Here is a 25010-nt window from a genome sequence, read left to right on the forward strand (position 1 = left end):
CACAACTGTGCAGCGTCACTCGTCTCTGCAACCTTAAAGATACACATTCAAAGAGAGATTTGCTATTTCTAAAATACTATTTATTTGATCAATGTCTGTTGTACAAGGTATAAGCTACAGAAAGTAAATCTGTTGTGCTGAGATTGTAATGAGAGGCAGGGAAAGGTCACGTCCTGGTGTTAATCGTGAGCATACTAATTACCTAACGATGTAATCACCAACACCTGGGGTTCCCTAAAACCTCAGTGTGGGTTTGCTCGTTAGCCGTCAGTGATTTCATGTGATATGTTTCACAAATCCTTCCTGAACTCTCCTTCCACATCAGTCGTGTCCCTTAGTGTTGTATTGTTCATCTCTTTTTATGGGATAAATATGATCAGTAAACTAAAAACACCATTTAATCCACTACCACTACGATGGGTCGTATACCTACAACTGCAAATCTTGCAAATTGTTTATGTTTTGATGAATGAAGACGCTATTTTCTCAGTTTTACAGCCGGTTGACTTAAAGCACAACTTGTAATTAATGTATTCAAAGCGTAGAATATAAAGGTAACCCCGATCTGTTCCTCTTTCAGCTCGCTCTCAACACTTAAAAACACTTGTAAGGTGTTTATAAAATAGATCTTTGCCTATTTCTTTCTCACATTTTCTCTTTTTATTCATTGTAAATGTGAACATACGTTTGATTTAAATGCACATTTTATGTTTGTATAGCTTTTTGAGTGATGTGTAGAACATATTGAGTCTGTTGGGCAGTGATAAAACACCTGTTGTCCAGCAGGTGGCGCGTTAGAGGCCAATTTATAGTTAAATCTTAATCCAGTCGTTTTGTCAATGTAGTATTGGGATTAAAAATGATCTAATCTGCAAAACCAGTGTCATTCTTTACTGACTGGAGGGAATTAGTTGTAAATCACAAGGAAGCATCCTCAGGAACTATTATCTCTTTTAGTAAAGTCACATTTATCTTAAAATGAAAGCAAAACATTAGTTTTTACCAGAAATCTTTATTTAAAATTGTGCAGAATTGTGGTTTTATATCTGCTCTGAACTTCTCCTTCAAACAAATGTTTTAATCTGTGATTAAACTTTGGCTTTTAAGAACTGTCTGTGGTGTGAAGCCATAACTTAAAGATATATGATCATGTATTAATATTATACTTTACATCATCCACTAATTTGTAGTGAGTTGGGAGTCTCGTTTTGTACCACTAGAGGGAAGCATGTCTGTGGCGGAGGTCGTGTATGAAGTGAAGTGCTGACTCACTGTCAGAGAGACCTGCAGCAAAACAACACAACCATAAGAGACATCTTCACACTGCTACTGTAGGATGTTACACACTGTTTATTTGACTTCTTTCATTGGGTCTCTTACAAACAGCCATCTAGGCTCTTGTTTATTGCTAGATAAACATGTTTTTTCATAAAATATGTTGGTTTATTTTAAGTTTGCATCAGAAATCCTAATAGAAAACAGCACATGGACTAAAAGAAAGGAGAGTATTTACAATCTGCATCAATGCAAACGTCTTCTATTTGCAGATATCTCCTGTCCCGTGTTAAATACAGTGATGGTGCTTATTTGCGAGGCCCAACAGAAGTTAGTGTGGACCTCCTTATTATCCCCTCAGTGTGACGCTGACAGTGTGTGCAGAGACGCCCTCTGCTACACACTGAAATGTGCCAAGCTCAAGGTTGACCGGGAGAACCGCTGAACGAGGAACATTTCTCGGAGAAGAAAGAGGCTATTTTAAGGCTGCTGTGTGTCTTCATCAGTGTGTGTGTCTGTGCATACAAACATGTCAGAACTCGGGAGAAATTGTCATTTAATTTTCTACAGATTATTTGAATACGTCTTCCACGTTCACTGCACAAGACTAAATCCTAAATGGGGAATAAGAGGGAACAGCAGTGACTGATGGACGTTCAGAGAGGTCTCATGCTGCTCGACAGTGTGTGCAACCTTCACCATCGGTGTATTGTTACATTGACAGGTTTGTATTGTGGTAAAGCATAGGCTGTTAATAATAAATAATAAATATCCTGGAACCAGAGATGCTTGAGTCATTGTGACTTGGACTCGAGTCGACTCGAGTCACAGGAAATAAAAGACTTGTACTGAGAAGTTAGACTCTTGACTTGACTTGAGACTTGATGACTCGTTTATTTCATGTTTTCAGTTTAAATGTGAAATATTAAAAATGTTTATTGTTGTCAATGTTGACATTACAAGTGTCAACACTTATTTCAAACAAAAAAACAGACATTAACATTTAATAGAGTATCTGTCCATTTTTAAAGACTAATTAAAGCAATTTAAATTAAATGTAATGATAATTAACATAAACATTGCTTTTAATCTTTCAAATAGTTTTTAATCTCTCAAAATGTGCATTAACAGTTCTATAATGGGACACGACCCTTTGACTTTGGGATGAATTTATGTTCACCAGCTTCCATCACTAACCACAGACTTTCAAATCTTATAGTAATAATTAATTTAGTCCACTTTTTTACTTTCGATACTATAAAACTGAGATGTTACCCTCACTAAACAGTTACTTTCAGATGTTTTAACATAGATTCAGGTAAAGAAAGAAAAATGTGTGACGTTACAGTTTCTGTCTCTGTGACCTTCAAAGGACCAGAAACTAGCTGCGCACCAACCAACAGTGAGCAGTGTGTGAGGAGCAGGACTACTCCCACATCTCCTCACATACACCTGCCCGGCGCTGCACGGCCACGTGACGTCACTTCCCATATAAGGGAAAACGTCATATCCGGGCGTTTTAAATACCACGCGGTAAAGCTGTCCTCTAGTAGTGTGTGTGTGTACTTACCAAAACTGCTATATTCTTCACATTTCAACTTGCAGATATGGAGTCTGAATTGTTATTGCAGGTATGTTTAGTGGCGCTATGATGGTGTGGTAAACCACCGTTTCCATCCTTGTGTCAGTAGCCCCACCTGTCAGGTGCAGGTAACCGGAGCATTGTGCGTTTGGAGTTCCCACCTGCAGAGGAAGTTAGTATTAGTTTAAGATATTCATTCACTCCAGGCCTTACACCCGATGTTGGCAGGAGGTGGACGGTTTCACCCAATACCTTCATGCTGACTTGCATATATTTTATATTTTATATATATCTTATCATTATTATATATTATATATATAATTTTTTTGTATAGGCTACTAAATTAGCCTCTTGTTGCATAACTAATGTGTAATTCATATATTTCACATGAATATTTTAAATGCGTTTTATAATTTTAAAATATATTTTTGTGGTAAGATCTATATGAAAATGATATTCATGATTGAAAAACAAACTTGTAAATATATTATACATAGGCTAATACGTTTATTGTTGAAATCACTTTACATTTGTTTGCATTTATTTTCACTACCTGTATTAATATTTACACTATTTATATTATATTAGGCCGACTACACTACATGTTTTGTTATTGCACTATATGGTTGTACATGGTCTTGTATCCTGTGTTCTATCTTGTTGTTTACAATATTTTATTTTGCATCTGGACCAGGGAAACACACTGTTGGTCCTCTGTACTGTATGAGCTGCACTTTAGCCTTTATAGTTGGAGGAAGATGAAGCAGTTGTTTGAGTTGCTATAGTTCTATTTAAAAGGATGAATGTGGTATAGCTCTTTATCTTTTATGCATTCCTCATCTTTTAAAACCATATAAAATATTTCACCAATCTGCAGCTCAATGGCGACAGTTTGTGAACGCACCTTTACCAAAGCGCTCTTATTTTGAAAGCTCCACCGGAAATAAACCTTTTTTTTAATCATCTGGGCGTTTTGACACGTTATCCCCTGCCTTACCTCACCACCCTCCCTCACCTCTCAGCACCCCCCCACCCCACCGGACTCTTCCCCTCGCTCACACTGGTAGTTGTCATGGCGATGGAGTCAGCCTCGGCGTCTGCTCCAGGAGTTGTTGCCATGGAGATGCCGGCGCGAGGTGCGCTCGCGGTGGTTGAAGAAGACGAGGGTTACAGCGCGCCGGGGTCCGAGGAGCGACTACGGTACCGGCGAGGAGGAGGAGGGAGAAGGCGACGCGGGGTGCCGTTCAACCGGGGCGGCTACTACATGCTGATAGTGATCGGGGAGATCAGCACGGAGCCGCAGCTGAACGCCGCCAGAGCGCAGATAGAGCGGGGTGAGTGATGGAGGAATCACCGGTCTGTATCTGTGGTGGTTATCTGTGTAACAGCTGTGATCTCAGTGTGCAGCTTTGGGACAGGAAGTCATGGGAAACATCAACAGGAGGGAAATGTTTTGACGCAATGGACAGGATGGCATGATACCCATAGGTAGAGGCGGTTGCTGCAGCATTGCACCATGGGACACCACGCATTCTCCCTGACAGGCTGCAGAACTCTCTGACTGTGAAATTGCAGACTCAAGTTGTAGATGCAGCAGAGGTCTTTACTTTAATAGAGTAGTATTTTGGCAAGCAGCCTTGGTTTGTACCAAAATATATTTTCCACCTGTCACAAAATCTGTGAATATCACAATCTGTGTTGCAGCAGTTTGAGCAGGCGTGTGTGTTTTTACGCTTTCATGTGTGTGTCTCTCTCTCTACATGGGTGTAATCCTGGGTGGGATGTCAGTCATGCACCGTCAACCCAGTAAACAAACTAAATCTGCAGATTGTGCTCAGCAGTGAGAACACAACAACTTCAGTTATTATCGGAAAAACTCACTTTTTTTCCTGTTGGGCTCTTATTTTGTCCTACTTCATCATTACTCAGCTGAATATCTCCAGAGTTAAAACCAGGCGGCAACCTCCGAGTCTGGAAAGTGAAGCAAATGCAGAAATTACTTAAGCTTGCATTCTCTCTAATATCCAGCAGGGGGCGACTCCACTGCAAAAAGAAGTCCGGTTTTGTAGAAGTCTATGAAAAAATATCCCTACTTCTCACTTGATGTGTGGTCGCAATTGTATTTTGCAAGTCTTTTTTTAATAGAGCATGATGTTCATTTTCTAAATTATGATCCCATTTAGAGTAAAAGGGACGATAAAGAGGCGTATGCTTTAGGGCGGGAGTCCCTTGGGATTGAAAGGATGCTACCACAGTGTTTTCATCTTAAAACTTTAACCTTTTCACCGAGTTATCAGCTCATGAAAATTATTTTTCAGCTCATGAAAGTTATTTTTCAGCGGTTCGTTGTGCTTTGTTCGACCACGTCGTCACTTCTGGTTGATTCGAGACTTAAAAACCGTAGTCCACAAACCACTTCCTGTATACAGTCTGAGGTTAAAACCCTTTTTCTTCTTGCAGCAGAGTATTTCAACCTGTCCGTGTCGGCTCTCTGAAGTTTAGGGATGTTGAGCAGCTGTGAAAGATGTCAGGAGGAGTCATGAGTTTGCCGGTCAGCAGTCTTCTGCGTTGCCGTTGCCAGTCGAAGCTGTTTTCAGTCCAGATGATCAATCACACTTTTAGATGCCAGTCTGGCGCCATAGCAACCCCATCCATCCCCTCTGACCATCTCTAGCGTCGTTGGGGATTTTACTGCTCTGCTGCTCTGTGGCGAGCTCCGTATCAGCCTCATTACAGCATCGATTCCTTCGCCCAGGCCGCTGTTTTCAGTGTGAATAACCTGCCATCCACTCATTACAGGGTCTGCAACAACGAAGTTAAAGATCTTTTTATTTAGATTTAATTTCCTTATGATCCGACGAGTGCTGCAACTCATTGTCATTATTGATGAATGTGACAATAATGTTTTTAGCTTATCGTTTAGTCTCTAAAATGTAATTCACTTTTCCAAAACCTCTTGAAATCTCTTATCTTCAATCGAATGCTTCAGCTCACACTTTATCACCTGCATAACATTGTTTCAGATAATCAGGTCATTCTTTTATTGCTCTGGAATATTGAGCAGTAAAACATTTTCACAATTTGGTAAAAGCTGCGTGACCTCTTCAGTTTGTTCTGCAGACTGATGAAGAGGATGCTGCACATTTGAGAAGCTTGAGGAAGGGAATGTTTTGTGCTTTTAAAAACTACTTTAATAGTTAATTGCAGATTAATTTCCTGATTGACTTCACTGTATACATTTCACCATGTATTGTCTGAATTTGAGGCCCAGTCTCTGCCTGCACCGTGTTTCTGTTCACTCTGTCCCTGCTTCTCTAGTACACTTTACTATTCCTGGAAAAAGGAAATGACTGTTCCTGAGAAGAGAGGCTTATGAAACATCACTAACACGTCCAGAGCTTGTGATTCAGTGTTTTCAGACACGGTGCTCTTCCCCTCTCACCTCAGACAGCATGAAGACACCGTGTCCTAACCCTGAATTCAGATTTAATATTAGAAATAACTTTGAAACCGTGTCTCTCGCTCACTTTCACCTCCATACAGGCTCGTGTATTTTGTTCTGCGACATTAAGCAGACACAGTCCTTTTGGCTACATCTCAAAGTGGGGAAATTATGAAACATTTCACACACAGAGCAGACACAGAGCAGGGTATAATAATAATATGTAACTTATGCATTAAAATGGCCTTTTTAATCAAGGTAACAAGGCTTCATTTGATCAATGAAGTCACATTTCCTTTGCACATGCATCAGTGTTGTGGTTGACTTCCAGAAGCTCTTTTATTCCAGTTTTAAGACACATTTGCAGATCCTGGTTGTTTTTAACCAGATGAAGGATTTCTGTCATCAGACGTCTGGATCTTAAATCAGAGAAATAAACTGAGCAAACATGAGCTGTTGGCTCGCAGCCCCTTCCAGACATCCTGTGTCTGCAAAACTGCGTCAGAGAAAGTGTGTGTGTGTGTGTGTGTGTGTGTGTGTGTGTGACTCAGGAAGGAACTGATTAGATATTATGTGATATCATTATTAACATTTCACACCTCCACCCAAAAACTTTGTAGTTTACATCCACATGCTTAATATATCTTTTTCCTATCCACTCCATTGTTACTGACATACACAAACTAAACATAACATCTCTTTTAAACAGGACACTACAGACACCTTCCAAGACTACAGCAGATCAACTGTTGATACTAAATAAAATTATTTAGTATTCGCTTTATAGCGCTGCTTTACTTTACCGGCCGTTCTCTAGTTATGGTTTTATTCAGGTTAACTTCATCTTTACTGAGTCTGTATGTTGCCACAGACTGATCAACAGTTCAGTACACCTGCAGTGCACAAAGCATGATTTCGCCTCATCTTCTTTGCTTCATGTTGTGCCAGGCTGTATTTGGCTCATTACCGCCCCCTGCAGCTGGAGAGCGGAACACACTCACTGCAGCTGTGCTCGGTGACATCTGCAGTCATAGTGACTGTTTGTCTCCTGTTGGTCACAAGGTGCAGCACAACACTACAAAATAAACTCCTGTTGGTCACAAGGTGCAGCACAACACTACAGAATAAACTACAAAGCTGACATTTAAGGTTTATCCAACTGTATGTTTTGCTTTTTACAAGTAAGAAGAGGATGAGACCGAAGTTGTTGATTTGAAATGGACATCTAGTGAAACTCCTCATCCCATAATAAAGAGCAGCGTACAGATGCTTCTCTAAGCTTCTCGATGGGAAACATCAGGGGAGAGTCCCAAGCTGTCTTCATGCATACTGATGTGCAGGTCTGGATGACTAACTGTGAGCAGCGGAGACTGACAACTAACAGTAACTTGTATAAAATCAATCTCACCAGGTCTCATCATAGAAAAGTGAGCTTTTCCAGGTAGCCTGTAGTACTCCCACTATTCTTGTATTATTAATGAATCATTTAGTCTATTCTTTATAAGAAGAGAGAGAGACCAACATGTGCTCAGTCCTGAACCCAAAGATATAAAACTAACAATCATATAAAGGAGAGAACAGCATTAAATCCTCTCATTTGGGAGGTTGTATTTAATTGCTGACGTCATCCTCGAGCAGATTCAGATGCACAAATATGAAGGCCTCCTTTATTCCCATCATGTTCTGTCTTCTGTGGACGCTAACACACTTTGTATCGTGAGGATTGGGATGAAAGCGCATCGACATCAGGGTTAGGAGGTTGTAATCGTTGTGCGTCTGGTCGTGCAAAGAAAGACGTTTGCCGTTGAATTCTAACGGAAGTTAATAGCAGTGACACAGCATTTCTGGGAACAGACTGCAGTCTGCAGCGAGGGAACATTTCCTCCTCAGTTAAGGGCAAAACAAGGTCTTCAAAGTCTTTTCTGTGAAAGAAGAGTTAAGCACAGGGGTATGGATTTGGAGAAATTAGTATAATCTTAGTGTGTTGCGTGTGTGTGTGCGTGTGCGTGTGCGCGCCCTCCCTCCGTCCTGCATGGGTTCTGAATTTTGATTCACTGCAGTTCAGTAGGGTGTGTGGGTGTGTGTGTGTGTGTGTGTGTGTGTGTGTGTGTGTTACTTTTCGTGCTTATATTTATGGGCGGCTTTTACTTTAACTCTGAACACGACACAAAGGTGACAGAGGATACACCTCCACCAACTCTATCTTAAAGCAGTATAAAATATTTAACATCAATAATAAAACATGTGTAATGTAAATTATTTCACTTGTAACGACTACAGACTGTACGACAAACGCACGCCTGTCTCTATATACTGCGTGTGATATATAAATATATATATTTGCATCATATATATATATATATATATATATAATATATATATATATATATTAATATTAAAAAATTAATATAGATATATCTTCTTATTTAATATATATATCACTATCTACTCTATATCTCTATCTCTATCTATCTCTATCTATATTATCTCTCTATCTCTATCTCTATTCTCTCTTCCTATATCTCTTTCTCTCTCTCTCTCTCTATCTTCTCTCTCTTCTCTCTCTCTATCTAGATCTTCTTATATATCTTTATCTATTCCTCTCTCTCTCTTCTATTCCTCTCTCTCTCTCCTCTCTCTCTCTTCCCTCTCTCTTAAGATATCTCTCTATTCATCTCTCTCCTTTCTCTCTATTTATCTCTCTATAATTTAATATCTATATTCCTATATTAATATCTCTCTATATATCTCTATATCTATATCTCTTCTATATATTCTATATATATCTATATATATATATATATTACTATATATATATATATTACTCTATATTATATAACTCTAATATATATATTACTATATATATATATATATTACTATATATATATATAACTATATATATTACTATTATAGATTACTATATATATTACTATGATATAGATATATTACTATATAATATATATCTACTATCTATATATATACTATATATATATATACTACTATATATATTACTAATATATATTACTATATATATATATATATGTGTGTGTATATATATATATATATTACATTATATATATATATATATATATATATATTACAATATATATATATATATATATGTGTATATATGTGTGTATGTATATATATTACATTATATATATAGATGTATATATATATGTATATATATATGTATATATATATATAGATATAGATATAGATATAGATAGATATAGATATAGATATATATATATATATATATACATATATATATATATATATATATGTAATATATATATATATATATATATATAGATCTATAGATATATAGATCTATAGATATATATAGCTATCTCTCTATATATACATCTCTATATCTCTCCTGTCTCTATATCCCTCTCTATCTATATCGCTATATCTATATCTTCTCTATCTCCGCCGCTCTCTCGCTATCTCTAGATCTCTCTCTCGCTATCTCTCTACTCGCTCTATATCTCGCTCTCTCTCTCTCGATCTCGCTCTCGCTCTCTCTATCTCCTGTATATCTCTCTCTCTCTCTCTCTCTCTCTCTTCTGTCTCTCTCTATTCCTTACTCTCTCTCTCTCTCTACTGTCCTCTCTCTCTCTCTCTCTCTCTCGATCTCCTCGCTATCTCCGCTAGCTCTCTCTCTCTCGCTATCTTCTCTCTCCCCTTCTCTATCTCTCTCTATCCTGTCACCTTCTCTCTATTCTCTCTCTCTCTCATCTATCTCTATCCTCTCTCTATCTCTCTCTCTCCTCTATCTCTCTCTCTAGATCTCTAGAATCTATCTAGCTCTCGCTCTCTCTCTCTCTCTCTTATCTATCTCTCTATCTCTTATCCTCTCTCTCTATCTCTCTATACTGTATCTCTATCCCTATCTCTCTATCTATGATATATCTATCTCTCTATCTCTCTCTATATCTCTCTCTCGATATTAGATCTATATTAGAATATATATAGTAATATATATATCTAGATATATATAGAATAATAGATAATAGATATAATATATAATGTAATATATATATATATTATATAATATAATATATATATATATATAGATTATGTAAGGATATATATATGAAAATATATATATATGTATATATATATATATATAATGTAATATATATATATATATATAGATATATAGATATATAGATATATAGATAGATATATATAGATATAGATATATATATATATTACATTATATATATATATATATATAATAAAATAGCTGAATTGAAGATATTTGCCTTTGATTGTTGAATAATGTGTTTCAAAACGTTGATACAATCTCTTATTATTGTTCACTTTATGTAAACAGTGACTAAGCAAAATAGCTTTTTATTTCATTAAATGAAGAAGGGCAAAGCATGCAGTGCCTAGACCATAAAAAGTTCTAATTGTTATGATGTAAAAAAGGGTACAGCATGCCCTCATTAATATTACGACATATTATTGTACGATTAATTTAAGTTGAGGGCGGGAGGGAGGCACGATGCTGCAGCAACATCTGGTAAAAGGTTACACATGTTTGTGCCTCAGGTTCAGATACTGAAATGTTTTTTCCTCACTAATCTCAGCTTCCTGCTTCATGTTGTCCTCAAGCATCTTTCTCTTTCTCCTTCCTGGCAGGAATTCGATCCTGGGACGTCGACCTCAAGTGCTGCGACCTTGATCAGCAGCTGCAGCTGTTTATAACTCGTCACTCCGCCCACTTCTCCTCCGAGGTCAGAGGTCAGTGTGATGTGGTGCTCTTTGAGCCGAAGTGATGAGTACAATTATATATGAGAAACACATTCAATACACTGTAGAGTCTTTATGGAACAGACTTGGACCTCTTACAGCAAACTGCAGGGGGGCCAGCGAGTCAGGGAGGGAGGAGGTGATGGAGGTGATCAACAGGAGATCTTCTCTCAGCTGCTCTGACTATGAGCGTGCTGCGTGCAGGTTTCTGATGTTATGTGACAGGATTTCTGGATTTAAAATGTCAGATTTGTCAACAGTTAGTACATACGGTTAAATACAATACACAATATGGCTCATTGCAGGTGGGGCTACTTAAAGAGCTTACAGCTGCTGACTTTAAATACTAATGGAGCAAACATCTCATATACAGAAGCATGTCTTGTTTTAAAATGAGCACGTTCACTAGACGAGTCAGCATTTTCTGTTTTGCATGTGTGACCAGTAAAGTATTGTTTTCTATTCGGATTCAAATTTATAAACAAAGTACAAAATAAATAAGATGATAAACTCAAAACATCATGTTAACATATTTCAAGGATGAATAACAGAAGTGAGTTTAGTGCACATTTAATCCATTGCATCAAAACTGAACTGTGTATAATCACCATGGTGACGGTTTAGGGAGGTGTGTGTGTGTGTGTGTGTGTGTGCCTCTTGTGTATATGTGATGCGATGATTTAGGGCTCAGAGCCCAGGTTCAGTACAATAGATGCTGCATAGGGATTTATATCTATCTTCTTCTAGGTAAGGGCCTGATGGGATCAAACACACACACACACACACACACACACACACACACACACACACCCATCGGAGAGATGATTACTGCACTGGTGGGAAGTGCAGTCAGCAGAAAATGACACAGCATTTTTCAACACAATTGTTAAGAGCAGACACCTTCAGAGGAAACAGAGGAGTTCATGTGAAACAATAAACATTATTAGTTTCCTTTTTGTCCTTCTGGGTTACTTTTATAAACACTCCTGTGAACCAAAGTGAGTCTCCTTCACTTACAACTGTTTACTGATGCAGCTGCTGAATGTTTGACAGTCTGTAGTCTGTAACGGTTTCTTGTCAATGCAGCTCATCTAAAACCCTTCTCCCCCACGTCTATGTGGCCGATAACTTCTGATAACGCCCATTTAATCGGCTGATAACGTTCAAACCGGGTGCTTAAGTTTGCTTAAATGATTTAAAATGTTCCACCGTAAGCTGCTGCAAGTGGTAAAACTTTATTTAGAAAGGCTGCCTTTTAAAACTGACATTAAACTTTGCATTTGTAAGAAGAAAAGTGAAACTTAATGCACCATATATTAGTATTCAACACGCACACATACAGTAGGTGTTAAAGTCACAGTGTGCTTTCACAAACTGATAAGGGAGATAATTAAAAAAATGTCCCTTTTTTTTTTTTAAGACTGCGAGGTGTCTGAGGCCGGAGGAAGGATGGAGGCCGGGAGTATTGATTACCCCCCCCCCGCCGCCTTTCCTCAGTACAGCACACAAGGCAGATCGATAGCACTTCAATGGAAGGCAATCCGATGGCTGTAGTGCAGAAATAGATAAGGGGATCACATTGCTTCGGGTTGGCGGAAAATGGCAGCAACAGTCCTACCTCTCCACTCGGATGATTTTGGACATGAGGTGATAAGGTGAGGGGGGGGGGGCGATCGGCCGCGGATAAAGTCTGAGAAGCTCCAGGTGAATCGATTACGCTCTACTTTCTGTACCTGAGGTAGAACTACAGCGACAGTAAAGTTATGGCTAACTTTCACAAGCTTTGTTTATTGTTGGAAACGAGACGTGCAGTCCTCCCGAGTTAATACTACCTTTACCTCCACTTATAACGAGAGCAATTTAATCTCAGCTTGTCAGGATGTTGTGACATGAACAGAATACGACATTTCTAATCATCGTTATTATTCAAAAATACACTCAAAGCTGTTCAAACCTATATCGAAGATTCAATTATATCTGAACATTTCACAGTACGCTGGTTTCTAATAATCATTTCCCGGGCCCTCTGCACTCGCGCAGAATAAGAAATACGTTTTCCTTCCGTGTAATATTCGCAAAGCACAAGATAACGTCACAACAACACTGATGCACTAAAAGTCATCTGCTGTATTTACAGGTTTCACTGATCCCTTTAGATAAGATGACGTCTGGACCCACCATACTGTTTCTGATGTTTTTATCTCCGCAAACCAAATTGAATGCCAAACGGGAGCACGTGAGATCACTTAATACTAACGCCACATAACTAACATCCTTTTACATTTGTGCAAACGTAGATGACAATACTGGTCCATTGTGACACACCTGAGAATAGATATGAAGATACAGTCAGTGAAACCTCTTCATAGATTCTTTATTGATCTGAACTCTAAAATTGTCCTTCAGAGTTTCCATGCTGATCATTTTCCATCTAATGGAAACATTTAGTGTCTGAGTGACGACGCTGTTCAGAAACACAACAACGTGTCAGCGTGAGGACGAGATGAAGATTTAAAGAGTTCATGCTTCAAGTCATGAACATCAAGTGCTGTATTTATAGTTACAGGAAGATTTATTTCACTTTTAAATGAACACACACAACACAACACACACACACAACACAACACAACACACAACACAACACACACAACACACACAATACACACAACACACACAACACACACAACACAACAGACACAGCTGCAGTGATGACTGAACACTCGCAAAGAAACGCAGCCGACAAACCTTCCAACACTTAAAAAGCCCTGTGAAGCTTAAGTAGCCAACCTATATACAGTATACACACACACACACACACACACACACACACACACACACACACACACACACACACACACACACACACACACACACACACACACACACACACACACAGACTGACCGGGCAAGGACCGAGTGAGATATGCCATGGATTAGCGTCAGCGATTTACTGATTAAACCCTCCCATGCTGAAGTGTGTGTGTGTGTGTGTGTGAGCTGATTTGTTTGAGTTCTCACTTCCCGTCTCCTTTCTGAGGTTTTTACGTCAAATCGTTCTCGGCCTGAACGCCACAGAAATCTTCCTTCTCTTTGTGTTTGACTGTTGAAATGTGTTTTCTCTCATGAGTTAAAACTTTCAGAGTTATAGAAGCTAAAGAAAGTACGTGCACGTGAATCAAAGAATAGTGACAGGAAGTTGTGGGTTATGGACATTTTAAAGCGGACATGTAAACATTCATTCGTCAGACCTCAGTCTAGGAACTTTAGTGTTTTCCGTTCCAGTAGTTTGCTCCGGGGCTTCCTCGTAATGTTGAGTGCATCTTTTCATTATTTATTCATTTATTCTATTTCCCCCAAAGCTTCATTGTATGAGCTCGCAGTGAACTGCAGGTGTTGAACGATCAGTACAGTTGAAAAGGTCAGAGCGTATCACAGTCAGTGAGAAGAGAGGGTCTCGTAATGATGCACAACACACATCGCAGAGTCACCTCGCTGAACCTGATGCAGTCCAGTCCTGCTGTAAGGCCTCATGAAGGTCATAATGTTCCGCTTTTAGAACGCAGTGTTGGTAATGTTGGCATTTAGAGTAGCGCTAACGCATGTGGTGGTTGCTGCTATGCTACTACTAGCCCGTCTTCTTCTAAGATGTTTATGAAAGGTATTGAACAAAGCCCTGAGAATGCTAATTGGGCTGCAGCAGCAGTCGGTTTATGGGAAACGGGCTTCGACGTCCCCAAAGGTCCAGAGATCCTTTTGAAGTGAGATGTGAAACATCACGTCTTCCTTTTCTCTCTCCGTCTCTGTGAGAGCGAGAGGTGGGTGGAGAGAAAGGGACGAGTAAAAGGAATCAGTGGGAATAAACTCGATGTAAACATTATGTGTGGATCCTCCCTCCTACACACACGCACACACACGCACACACACAGGTTGAACTCAGTAAGATGGTTTAGTCAGTGAGGGAGCTCATGAAAGACGATAGACATCCAGTCTGTAATAAGAGGCTTCCGGGACGAGCTGCAGTTTGGACGTTGTTTTATAATTCAGCTGCTCATTGATGGAGGCCGCCATATTGCTAAGAATAGACTTGTTCCATCAGAAAACCATTTCTTTCTTCATCTTCACGAGTATCCCTCAGCCTGACGTGTGTTCAGCATTTATTGAAACACACACACACACGCACAGCTGAGTGTTATGTGGTAGAGGCGAGAGCCTGGGGGCGGCACAGAGTCATTAAAGATCCACATTCGATGGTGGAGACAATTTTCTTCTGGAGCCTGGGGAACCGTGGCTTTTTTTTTTTCATGGCGGTTGCCGTAGCGACCTCTCTATCCCTGCATGTGTGGGATGACACCCGGTGGACCCCGAAGGCCTCAGAGATCAAAAGGTTAAAGGGGCTGCGTTGAACTTTAGCGATGCAACATAACCGAGGTGAAAGAAGGCCGTGGCTGGTGGAGGAAGCATCGTTTTGTTTGGCTGGAAGAGGTTGTGTATCAACACACACTGTATTACGTGTGTGTGTGTGTGTGTGTGTGTGTGTGTGTGTGTGTCAGGCAGCTATCACTGCCTTGTCACTGCACCAGATGACGACTCTGACACTCAACTGACCGCCCATGAAACCAACGTTATGGAGATAATTAGCAATTATCTTCGTCGCTGTGCCTTCGCCTCTCAAACAGCACTATTGACCCGTCCAGAATACAAAGTGCAGATAACTGTCTGTACTTCTGAACGCTTTCATCTCGGCAGCAGTACGAAGGGATGGATGAACATCACATAAGTAAAGCTCCGGCAGGGGCTGTTTTTAATGATTGAAGTACAGCAGCGGTATGTGGCTGTATGTGGGTCACACGTGCCGAACACTTGCAGATTGTTTATATATCTCTTTCATATATATATATATATATATATATATTTATTTTTCATCTTTTGAGACGTGATTTAAACACTAATGGGTTGTAAAAGACGAACATTTGACAGGCTCGTGTGTTGTTAGCTCAATGGAGGTCCCAGTGTTAGCCGCCATGACAGAAATGAATTGCAGTTTATTAGTTTGTATCCGCTACACCATGTAGTTACTGAAGAGTAAGCTGTATTTAAAGCCTCCGATGTGTAGGATTAGAACATTTCTGACTTTAGTAACTCCTAAAAACTAAAGAAAAAGAGTAAAACTAGCATAAAAAATGTTTCTTGCATCATTATTAGGTGCACAACAAAACAAGAATGGAGGGATCGTGCTCATGAGCCACATCTTTATATTAAATTATTGCAAATGAAATGTGTGTATGTGTGTTTAAAGACCACTTAGCAGACAACTTTAAAAGTACTTATTTGACTTCCTACTTTGGATGAAGCTTCCCCGTCTGTTATCGCTCCACATGTGCTGAAGTATTAGCACTGAGTTTAATACATAATGTAAAAGTTCAAACACTTGGTCTTTTAAAGTTTAAAGAATGGATAATAAAGTTCTGCACATTGTCTGCACACATTCACGGGCTTAAGAGTTCTGGAAGTAAAGAAAACCCCTCGACGTCTCCCGTCGGCTCTCAGTGCTGTTGTTTCTTGCACCTCTTTATCATTCGAGGCTTACATAGATATTCTTACACCTGAGATCTGAGCGATGGATGACTTTAATGAAATCCTTTCCTCCTTCTGTTCATGACTCTGGAGAGTCTCGTGAGGCCACTAACGACGACTTCTCTCCATTTTACGAAACTTTGCTAAAACATGCGAGAGATTCGTAAATGTATGTGCACATCTAACCGACAAATCATTTGGGTATCATCATTTTTAATTTATTCAGTGATGTTTTTGCTTATCATGTGTGTTTGAGGATGAGCTGTCCACCCACCATGTTTGTTTCTTTATGCAGACTATATGATAGCTGTGAGGGGAAATATGATTTGACAGTATTTGAGCAAAGTGGAGCCGCTTCCACCCACTGCTAAATAAAAAGATAAAAGAATACCTCCAATTAGTCCCATTACAAGAAACATGTACTATTACTGAGTCTTCTGATGCAAAGCAATCAATCGAAGGTGGGATAACATGTATCTATTCAGATATTCATAATGACACATCGAAGCCTCATGACCTTCAGCGCGACTCTCAGGATATATTCTGGAGATGATACGTTTGGTTAATCATAAGTGACACTCGGATGATATTCTGCGATAAGAGACCTGTTTTAAAAATGTGTTTGCACACTGAGCCACACTGAAGGAACCTGATCCCTCAGAGGTGGTGATTTGTTATCGCTCTCATCGTTAAGATCATAAATATTAGATCATTTACTTTCTGTGCTCGGGGTTGCACAAGGTAATAATAACACAATCAAGATTATGACTCTGCTGAAATCCTCATCAACATCAGAATAGTAATTAAAGAAGGCGAGATGGAATAATGACGACGCACTTCTGTGTCTCCAGTGCAATATAACACATGTCAATAATTTGCGAATTCTTGAGGTCTGACATTTATGTTCCTTCCTTTCCACTTCCCCTGCTTCTAATATTTCTTCCTGTGTCAATCTCTGTCTGTCTCCAATATTGGATGGCGAGAAGGAGACGTTTCCATCGCTGTTAAGCTCGAATAGATTGCCTTGAAGGAATCGATTGAGCACAGTGGCAGCAGAAGTTATGGTTGGTAAACCGGGAGCTCTTCTCCCCAGTGCCAGGATCCTGTGTCTGCTCTTTATTTACGCCGCTCTCCGCCTGGTGTCTGAGCTGAGACATGTTTTTTTTAACTCCTTGGTGTTTTCCTCTGATATAGGGCTTGCAGCCACAATTAGTCATATAATCGACATTACACTCCTCACTTCTTCACTTTCCATGAGGTTGCTGTTTTTATTTTGTCCCAAATGGCTTTGAAAACAAAACTCTGCTGCTGCGGTGCTCTCCATTGAGATGCATTATGATGCGTTCATGCTCTGTTCGGTAAAAAGGCTTGCCTGCGGGTGAAAGCCGACCCCAGACCCCAGACGATCTGGCACCTGGTCACTTTTGTTTTTTTTATATTTTCTGATCTGTTTTTTTCACCTTTTGTGTAAATGATTAACCGCTTTATTTATACTTTTATTTTTTTAAATAACAAAGTAAAATTTAAATATATAGGAGCTGAACGAACCCTGTCCAACATACATCGATCTACTTCTATTGCCTCAAACTTCATGGCACCAAGGTAATCTATTCCAGATGTAAAGGTGACCTTCTTATGACCTTTGAGATCATGTTGTCAAAACATATATTGTTATTTACATATGGTATGGATTTTTATATCGGGCCCCTGATGTAAACTTAATGAATATCTTAACAGTACCAACGAAACTTAACAGAAAGAAGTGACGTGCATTTTATTTTAAGCGTACTCTTTGATCATCACCAGCGTCCCAGCTGCGTATCATTGGCTGTTACAGCACTCAAGGTAACCACCATTTTATTTTTGCTGTGTAACAGTGTCCTGACCCACAGTGTGACACAGCAGTTCTGTTCTCTCACCTTGTCACAGTGTGTGTGTGTGTGTGTGTGTGTGTGTGGGTGTGTGTGTCAAGCCAAGGTCACACTTCTGGGACACTTTAACCTTTCTGAACAGACCTGCTGGCAACACACATATTCCTCTTTCTCATACATGTACAATAATACTTCTGTGAGTACTGTATGTCCACGTTCTAGCAGACACACACGCCGCTCTGCAAATACACATAGCGTCAGCTCTCGTTATAATGGCCTCTAAGGAGCTGTCAGCTTCCATTTCGCCGGCCCTGAGCTGAACCAGTGTGGAAAGGCCGTTTGCGCTTAGTCGACTCCTTTCTTCCGCCTCTCTGCACATCGTCTTGTCTTCTGCTTTCTAGTGAAACACTCCCCGGTGCCCGGAGGCAGTGAGTGGGGTAAAGAGTTTAAATTCCCTCAAGTTCACAAGTGCAACTGGCTTCCATCGGGCGGCAGAACATAAAAATGTATTGTATTGTATGTATTCGTGTGTGTCGTCGTAGCTTTCATTCAGAATCATTCCCACACTAAGAATGCAAATGCTAAAGGTGAAGCTAAATGCTAACATGCATGAGTTCTGAACACTTCAGACAGAAGAAATGTGAAGTAGGAGAGATTATTATGTTCCAGGTGTATAAATCCAGTTCAGCTTCTAAAAGTCAAAAATACAAGGAGACACATTTGTGACTCCAAAGTGCATTTCAGAAAGAAACAACCAATCACTGATCTTAAAACCAGCGTGTAACACTGACTTACTCATTTTAACCCAAACCAACTTTTCCCAAACCTTTTGTTGCATAAACCTAAAACAAGTTTTTTCAATTCACAACATTAAGCAAGTGTTTAAAACTGCAACCGTTGAATTGTACTTTCCCATCGTGGGAGTCGGTGCAGTTTGCCTATTTTGCCCCATCGGAAGCATTTGAATGTTAGTGATAACAGCTGATAACGGCCTTTCAATGAGCTGATAACATATGAAATGGGTGACTTTGGATGAATTCTGACAGATTTGATTTGTGCCCCTGGCTTCTCCTCTTCATGCCAGAGAAGAGCATGACCTGTGTTTCTGTAGAACATTGAGAATATCATAAAAAAATCCAGCAGCTCCTCAGAATTTCAACTACTGACTGCTAATAAAATGCTAATGCACCTCAAATGAATAGTTCATTATGATTAATAGTAATTTGTATTAATAGGCTCATTAAACTCAGTTTAAAATCAGTTTCACACTCTGTCGCCCCTGAAACTCATCTTGCTGTGACTTTATGTAGACCTTACGTTTATATCGAGTGAATCTACAGCTGTGTTTACACTAATGCTAATCTGACCGTGCTTAAAGTGCAGCGTCATCATGGACTGCTCCCCTGTAATCTCACTGAGATGACCTAACCCTAACCCCGTGTGGGCAGAGGAGAGGATGTGTATCTGTTATGGTGTAATATTCCTGTTTTATCTTTAAGTTAAATTTACTTCCTAAAGACAAATAGTGTATTTTGTTCTACAGGACGACTAGGTGTGAGGGACGACATCTAACACATGTCTAATATTTGTTCTACTTTTAAAAGTGAGAAATGTAAGAGCTCCTTGAATAATGAATAAGTGCACACGTTGCTATCTTTGATCGGTGGTGACTGTAGTGCACTGCAGGCTAGCTTTTGATCCCTGTTACACAGTGTGTTGTATTACCCCAGCTACAGCAGATATCTTGCTCAGTGTATAGGTTTGAGTGAATCCTTCTACAGTGATCCTCTTTGCAACAATGCTACGTGCGGCAGTGAGCCTGATGCACGGCCTGTTTGTTGCTCTGCACAGGAGAAACACATTTCAGGAGATTTGTTTAGAGCCAAACTGCCTTTTTAATATGAAACATGAGACATGCAGGGGACACGTCTGAACATTCAATCACTTGTTTCACTGCAATTCTAACTAATTGCTACTCATTTATCATTAATGCATATAGTTGTGCAGGTTGACTTCATCTGACTTAAGAAGATAGGGAGAGAAAGAAAGGGGGGCATCCTTCCAAAGTGGCTCATTGCGTCATACATTATTGAGGCAGCTGTTGAATTATGCAAAGCTTTGATATTGATCCCAGGGCTTGCCATCACTGCAGTCCAAGGGATGGAGAGAAAGTAAGTGAGAGTGAAGAAGCGGGGGGGGGGGATAAGTGAGGAAAACAAAGATTGGAAAAATAGGTAGACGGGTGAGAGAGATATTACTCGGAGAGAGAGATGGAAAGAAAGAGGCATGAAGACAGAAAGGAGTGAAAGAGATGAAGACAGAGAGATGCTCGTATAGTGTGTGTGTGTGACAACAAGAATACATTCACGAGCTCCATGAGTTGACTTTCATGGGTTAAAAATAGCACCTACAAGTTAAGAAGTTACTTCAGAGGACACAGAACGAGACATATGTTCAGGAATAATATCATGTCTTGCACTCCACACATCATAAACGGCCTCCCTGGAGGACCGGAGCGTCAGACCTTGGCAGATACCAGCATCCATCTAGAAGCAGACAGTCTTTCTGTTACTCACAGGAATGTCCATCATCTATCACGAGCATGGAGTTTATCTGCGAGTGGCCTGACTTGAATGTTGTTGAGAGGTTAATACTGAAGGTAGGAACACCGTGTGTCCTGATATGTTCTGCTCTGCATAGTGATTTGATAAAGCGTCGGCTTCCAGGTAGAGAAAGTGAGATATTATTGTTCTGTCGGTCTCCTTTTCTAACTCATAGGAGCTCACTAGACTTATTATTCTACGAAGAGCATACACCTTTACCAGTGTGGCGTTAACTTACCGTGGTAGGTAGGTGTGCATGGTAACATAACACCCTTTGAGGTGGCTAATACCTGCTTGCTAAGTTAGCTAACGTTAGTTCTGCTCCCACCCTAACTAAAGTCATTTCTCATGTTTATTCTCACAAGTTGTCGGTCGTACTCGAGTCTGCCAGCTTCATATCAACATGTTAAATTGTTTTCATTTTACGGAGACATTTGACCGACTGTGTGTGTGGTTTCAGCAACAGTGATTTAACTGTTGACCATGACTCAGCTTTTAGCATCTCCCAAAAAAGCTCTGATTGTTTGTCTTTTTATTTCTACAACAGCTGTTCAGAAGCGCTGCACCTGTTTTGCATCACTCTGCGAGATGTGAGATGTGGGTGGTGTGAAACCAGGCTAGCATCTCCCTCCATCTACAGATATGACTAAGATACTTTGTTGCCAAGACCAGGGAGGAAAATCTATCGGCCTCATCTATTCAGAGACGTGCTCGGTGCTCTCTCGCCTCCTCTGATTGGCTTTTCGGGTGAGAAGGCGGGCTTAGTGAGTGGAGAGGTGTGGCCTCAACTATACTGAATGGACTCTGGTGATCTGATCAGTTGACGGAGATAGAGAGGTAGATTAGGTCTGTCTGTCTGTCTGTCTGTCTGTCTGTCTGTCTGTCTGTCCTTGTGGCTCCAAACAGTCAACAACACACACGGAGCAAACACTTCCACATGACGATACATAAAAGCCAAAAACAACACATATTAAGTACTTAAATACACAACATACATGCATCATTATATATATATATATATATATATATATATATATATATATATATATATATATATATATATATATATATATATATATATATAAAGCCAAAGGAGCAAAAACACACTCACAATCCCTTTACTGGAGCGTAAACATTGTCATCATTTAATCTAATGATTAGTTTTAAACTGTGTTTAATACACTGTGGAGAAAGGTATAACAGATTAGAGAATGTGAGCGAGAGAGAGAGAGAGAGAGATTTGTCACATAGTGTGACACTGAGTCAACAACTAAAAACCAATCCGTGTTGTGGGCGGACATCATTCACACAGTAAGTGTCAGCATTGTGATTCGGCTTCTTTAGGTCTCTGTGCAATATATTTATCTCGTTAACTAGGATGATGCTCACACATAGCCTCAACGTGCTGCTGTCACAGTCTCCACTCAAGATTTAGGGACCCGTGTGTTAATGAGGTCGACCAGCGATGAAGACTGAATCACAGTCGGCGGTTTGTTTTAGAGGTGTTTGAGGTCAGGGCTCTGTGCAGGCCAGGGAAGTTCTTCCACACCTACATGTCAAAACCATTTTGTTATGGCTTTGTGCATGGAGACGCTGTCTTTGCAACAGAAAACTGCAATGTAATTAATGTCCAAACCAAACGCTGCAGACCTAAACGATATAATAGTGTGTTGACTGAATTGTACTAGACGTTAAAGTGTATCTGTCAAACACTAATTATACTATAGCAAGACTTGCTAGTAAATCCATAAAGCGCCAGTAGCAGCAGCTCCCTATGTGTCAATGAACTTGTTGCATGTGATTAATCGAAGACCCCATTTTATAGACGAGTTAAAATGTAGTTTCAGAGCCTTTTTATTATTTCAATATCGTGTTTACATAACGCTCATTTCTTTATAAATGTGTGTTTGTTGTGGCAGAAACGTCGGGGGTCATTCGGGCCTCCATTTCTTGCCCCGTCAGTGCTTGTACGGTTGCTTTATGTCTCGTTGGGCCTTAATCCCTGATCTTTCCTGTAGCGCCACCATCAGGACAAGATGTTTTTTAACAAGACAAAGGGTTATTACATTAAAAAGCATGAGCCTGCAGCCTGCATTATGCACCCCTCCAGTTTAACAGCAATGGTAACACAGTTCACATGTAACTCCCTTTGGCTCCATTTGCTCCACTTTTTAATTGTCATGTTAATAATGTCTAGTTACTTCCTTAGCGTAGACTGTAGGCTTTAATTTGCTGCATTGGGTTAGTTTTCCAAATCTTTCTAGAACTACTGTTTAATTCTGTGGTTGTATTTGACGTATAGTTGCTGCCTGATTTATAATCTGCTGTGACTCTCATGGTGTCATTGTATCGGCTGACAACATATGTTGTTGTTATTAGGCGCTGTGAGATATGGTGCATAACACCACTCACAGACACACATACAGAGCACAGAGCTTCTCTCTCCCTCTGCTTATAAAAGCGGTCCACCCACCCACACCGGTTCGGCAGTGAATGTGTTACTGCTGGTGCAGTGTGTGAGCCTGGTGCGCCCCTCCCTGGTTGGACCGCACGCCTCTGGTCGACTGTCTGCAGACGGATGTTGCCGCATCCAGGCGCGCTGTGCTCAGCCACCAGCCTGCGTTCTTCTCCAAATGTGCCAAATCTCCTCCTCTGTCCTCCTGTCTCCGCCTGACGCACACACACCCACAGCCGACGCTCCTCTCCGGTTTCTAGACACCCAACTCTCCGGTAAAGTGGCCCATCATCCTTAACGGTACGTAAATTGTTTCTGAAAGACCCCAACTGGTGCTTGTTTTTCTGCCTTTTCTACGCGGAGTTCATTTCGACGGCGGGTTTCTCGAGTGGGATGCTGTGGAGCGACTGCTGCGTATTTTGCCTGTTTTTATTCCCAGCTCTGATTTGTCTCTCTCCTCTCCGCACAGACGCGAGGTTTACCCTCAAACAACAGCGTGACAATCGGTTTCCTTTTTTTAGACTGGTTTTATTTTGTCTAATATCCCAGCATCCCACATCCAGGAACGAAACATGTACTTTTATGCGCAGTGTTTTTGATGTCGTGCAAGCGTAGCGACAGGTCTGGAAGTAATTAGGGCATGAGACAGCATAAACTCGTTAAACAATCAATCATGTCAAATCTACATTGACATAAGGAGGGACGCAGGGTTCAGACAGGATTCCAGCTAGTCCTTTCTTTATCCAAAGTAACGGGATTAATGGGCGACAAAACAGTCGGTGTCTATTTAACCTATTTTCTGTGTGACAATATTCTGAGCCAACGGATCTATAACATATGTGAATCAGCTTTAATGGAAAAGATGGCAGCCTATACCTACTTTTATCAATTAAATAATTATTAGAAAACAAAAAGATAAGAGGTTTATGTGGAAGGTCGAGAGATTGTTCTGTACTTGCAAGGACACAGGTTTGATCCCCTAAAATAAGCCTCTTTCTGCACAGTCATTGTTAGTCGATATGGATAGATATGAGAAACACCTTCCATGCAGGTGATGCGGATGAACTCAGTGCCCCCTACAGACATGGAAAAAAAACACAGTTCTGTGTTCATGGTGTCATTGCTATGGTTTCCAGTTGGCATGCTGGTGACCTAATGGGATGAAGTAAGTCCCCGAGCTGTGTGCTGGTCCAGAGGAGGACAAATGACAGTGCAGGTTCAGACTTGAGTGCGCAAAGAGGAGAGAGAGACTGTGTGTGTGTGTGTGTGTGTAGGTGTGTGTGTGTGTAGGTGTAGGTCTGTGGGCGAGGGTCGCAAAATAACAAGCCATAATTTATACTCTAAAATAGATAACTGTGTTTTGTGATGATTCATTCATGCCGAGGATGTTGCCGTTGCAGAGAAACCATCCGTGTGTGTGTGTGTGTGCATGTGTGTATCT

General features: G+C 40.2%; 1 protein-coding gene across 1 annotated transcript in view; it reads left to right on the forward strand.

Annotated features, from left to right (window-relative positions):
• Positions 1 to 3914: 3914 nt before the first annotated feature.
• The window catches only part of map1ab (microtubule-associated protein 1Ab), a 59015-nt gene continuing 37919 nt past the window's right edge, over positions 3915 to 25010 (forward strand). Inside the window, 2 exon segments of the mRNA XM_029433403.1 lie at positions 3915 to 4191; positions 10956 to 11057. Of these exon segments, the coding sequence (XP_029289263.1) occupies positions 3930 to 4191; positions 10956 to 11057 (364 nt within the window). The 5' untranslated portion in view covers positions 3915 to 3929.

Source organism: Cottoperca gobio, chromosome 6 (assembly GCF_900634415.1).
Source record: "Cottoperca gobio chromosome 6, fCotGob3.1, whole genome shotgun sequence".
Classification (NCBI taxonomy): domain Eukaryota; kingdom Metazoa; phylum Chordata; class Actinopteri; order Perciformes; family Bovichtidae; genus Cottoperca; species Cottoperca gobio.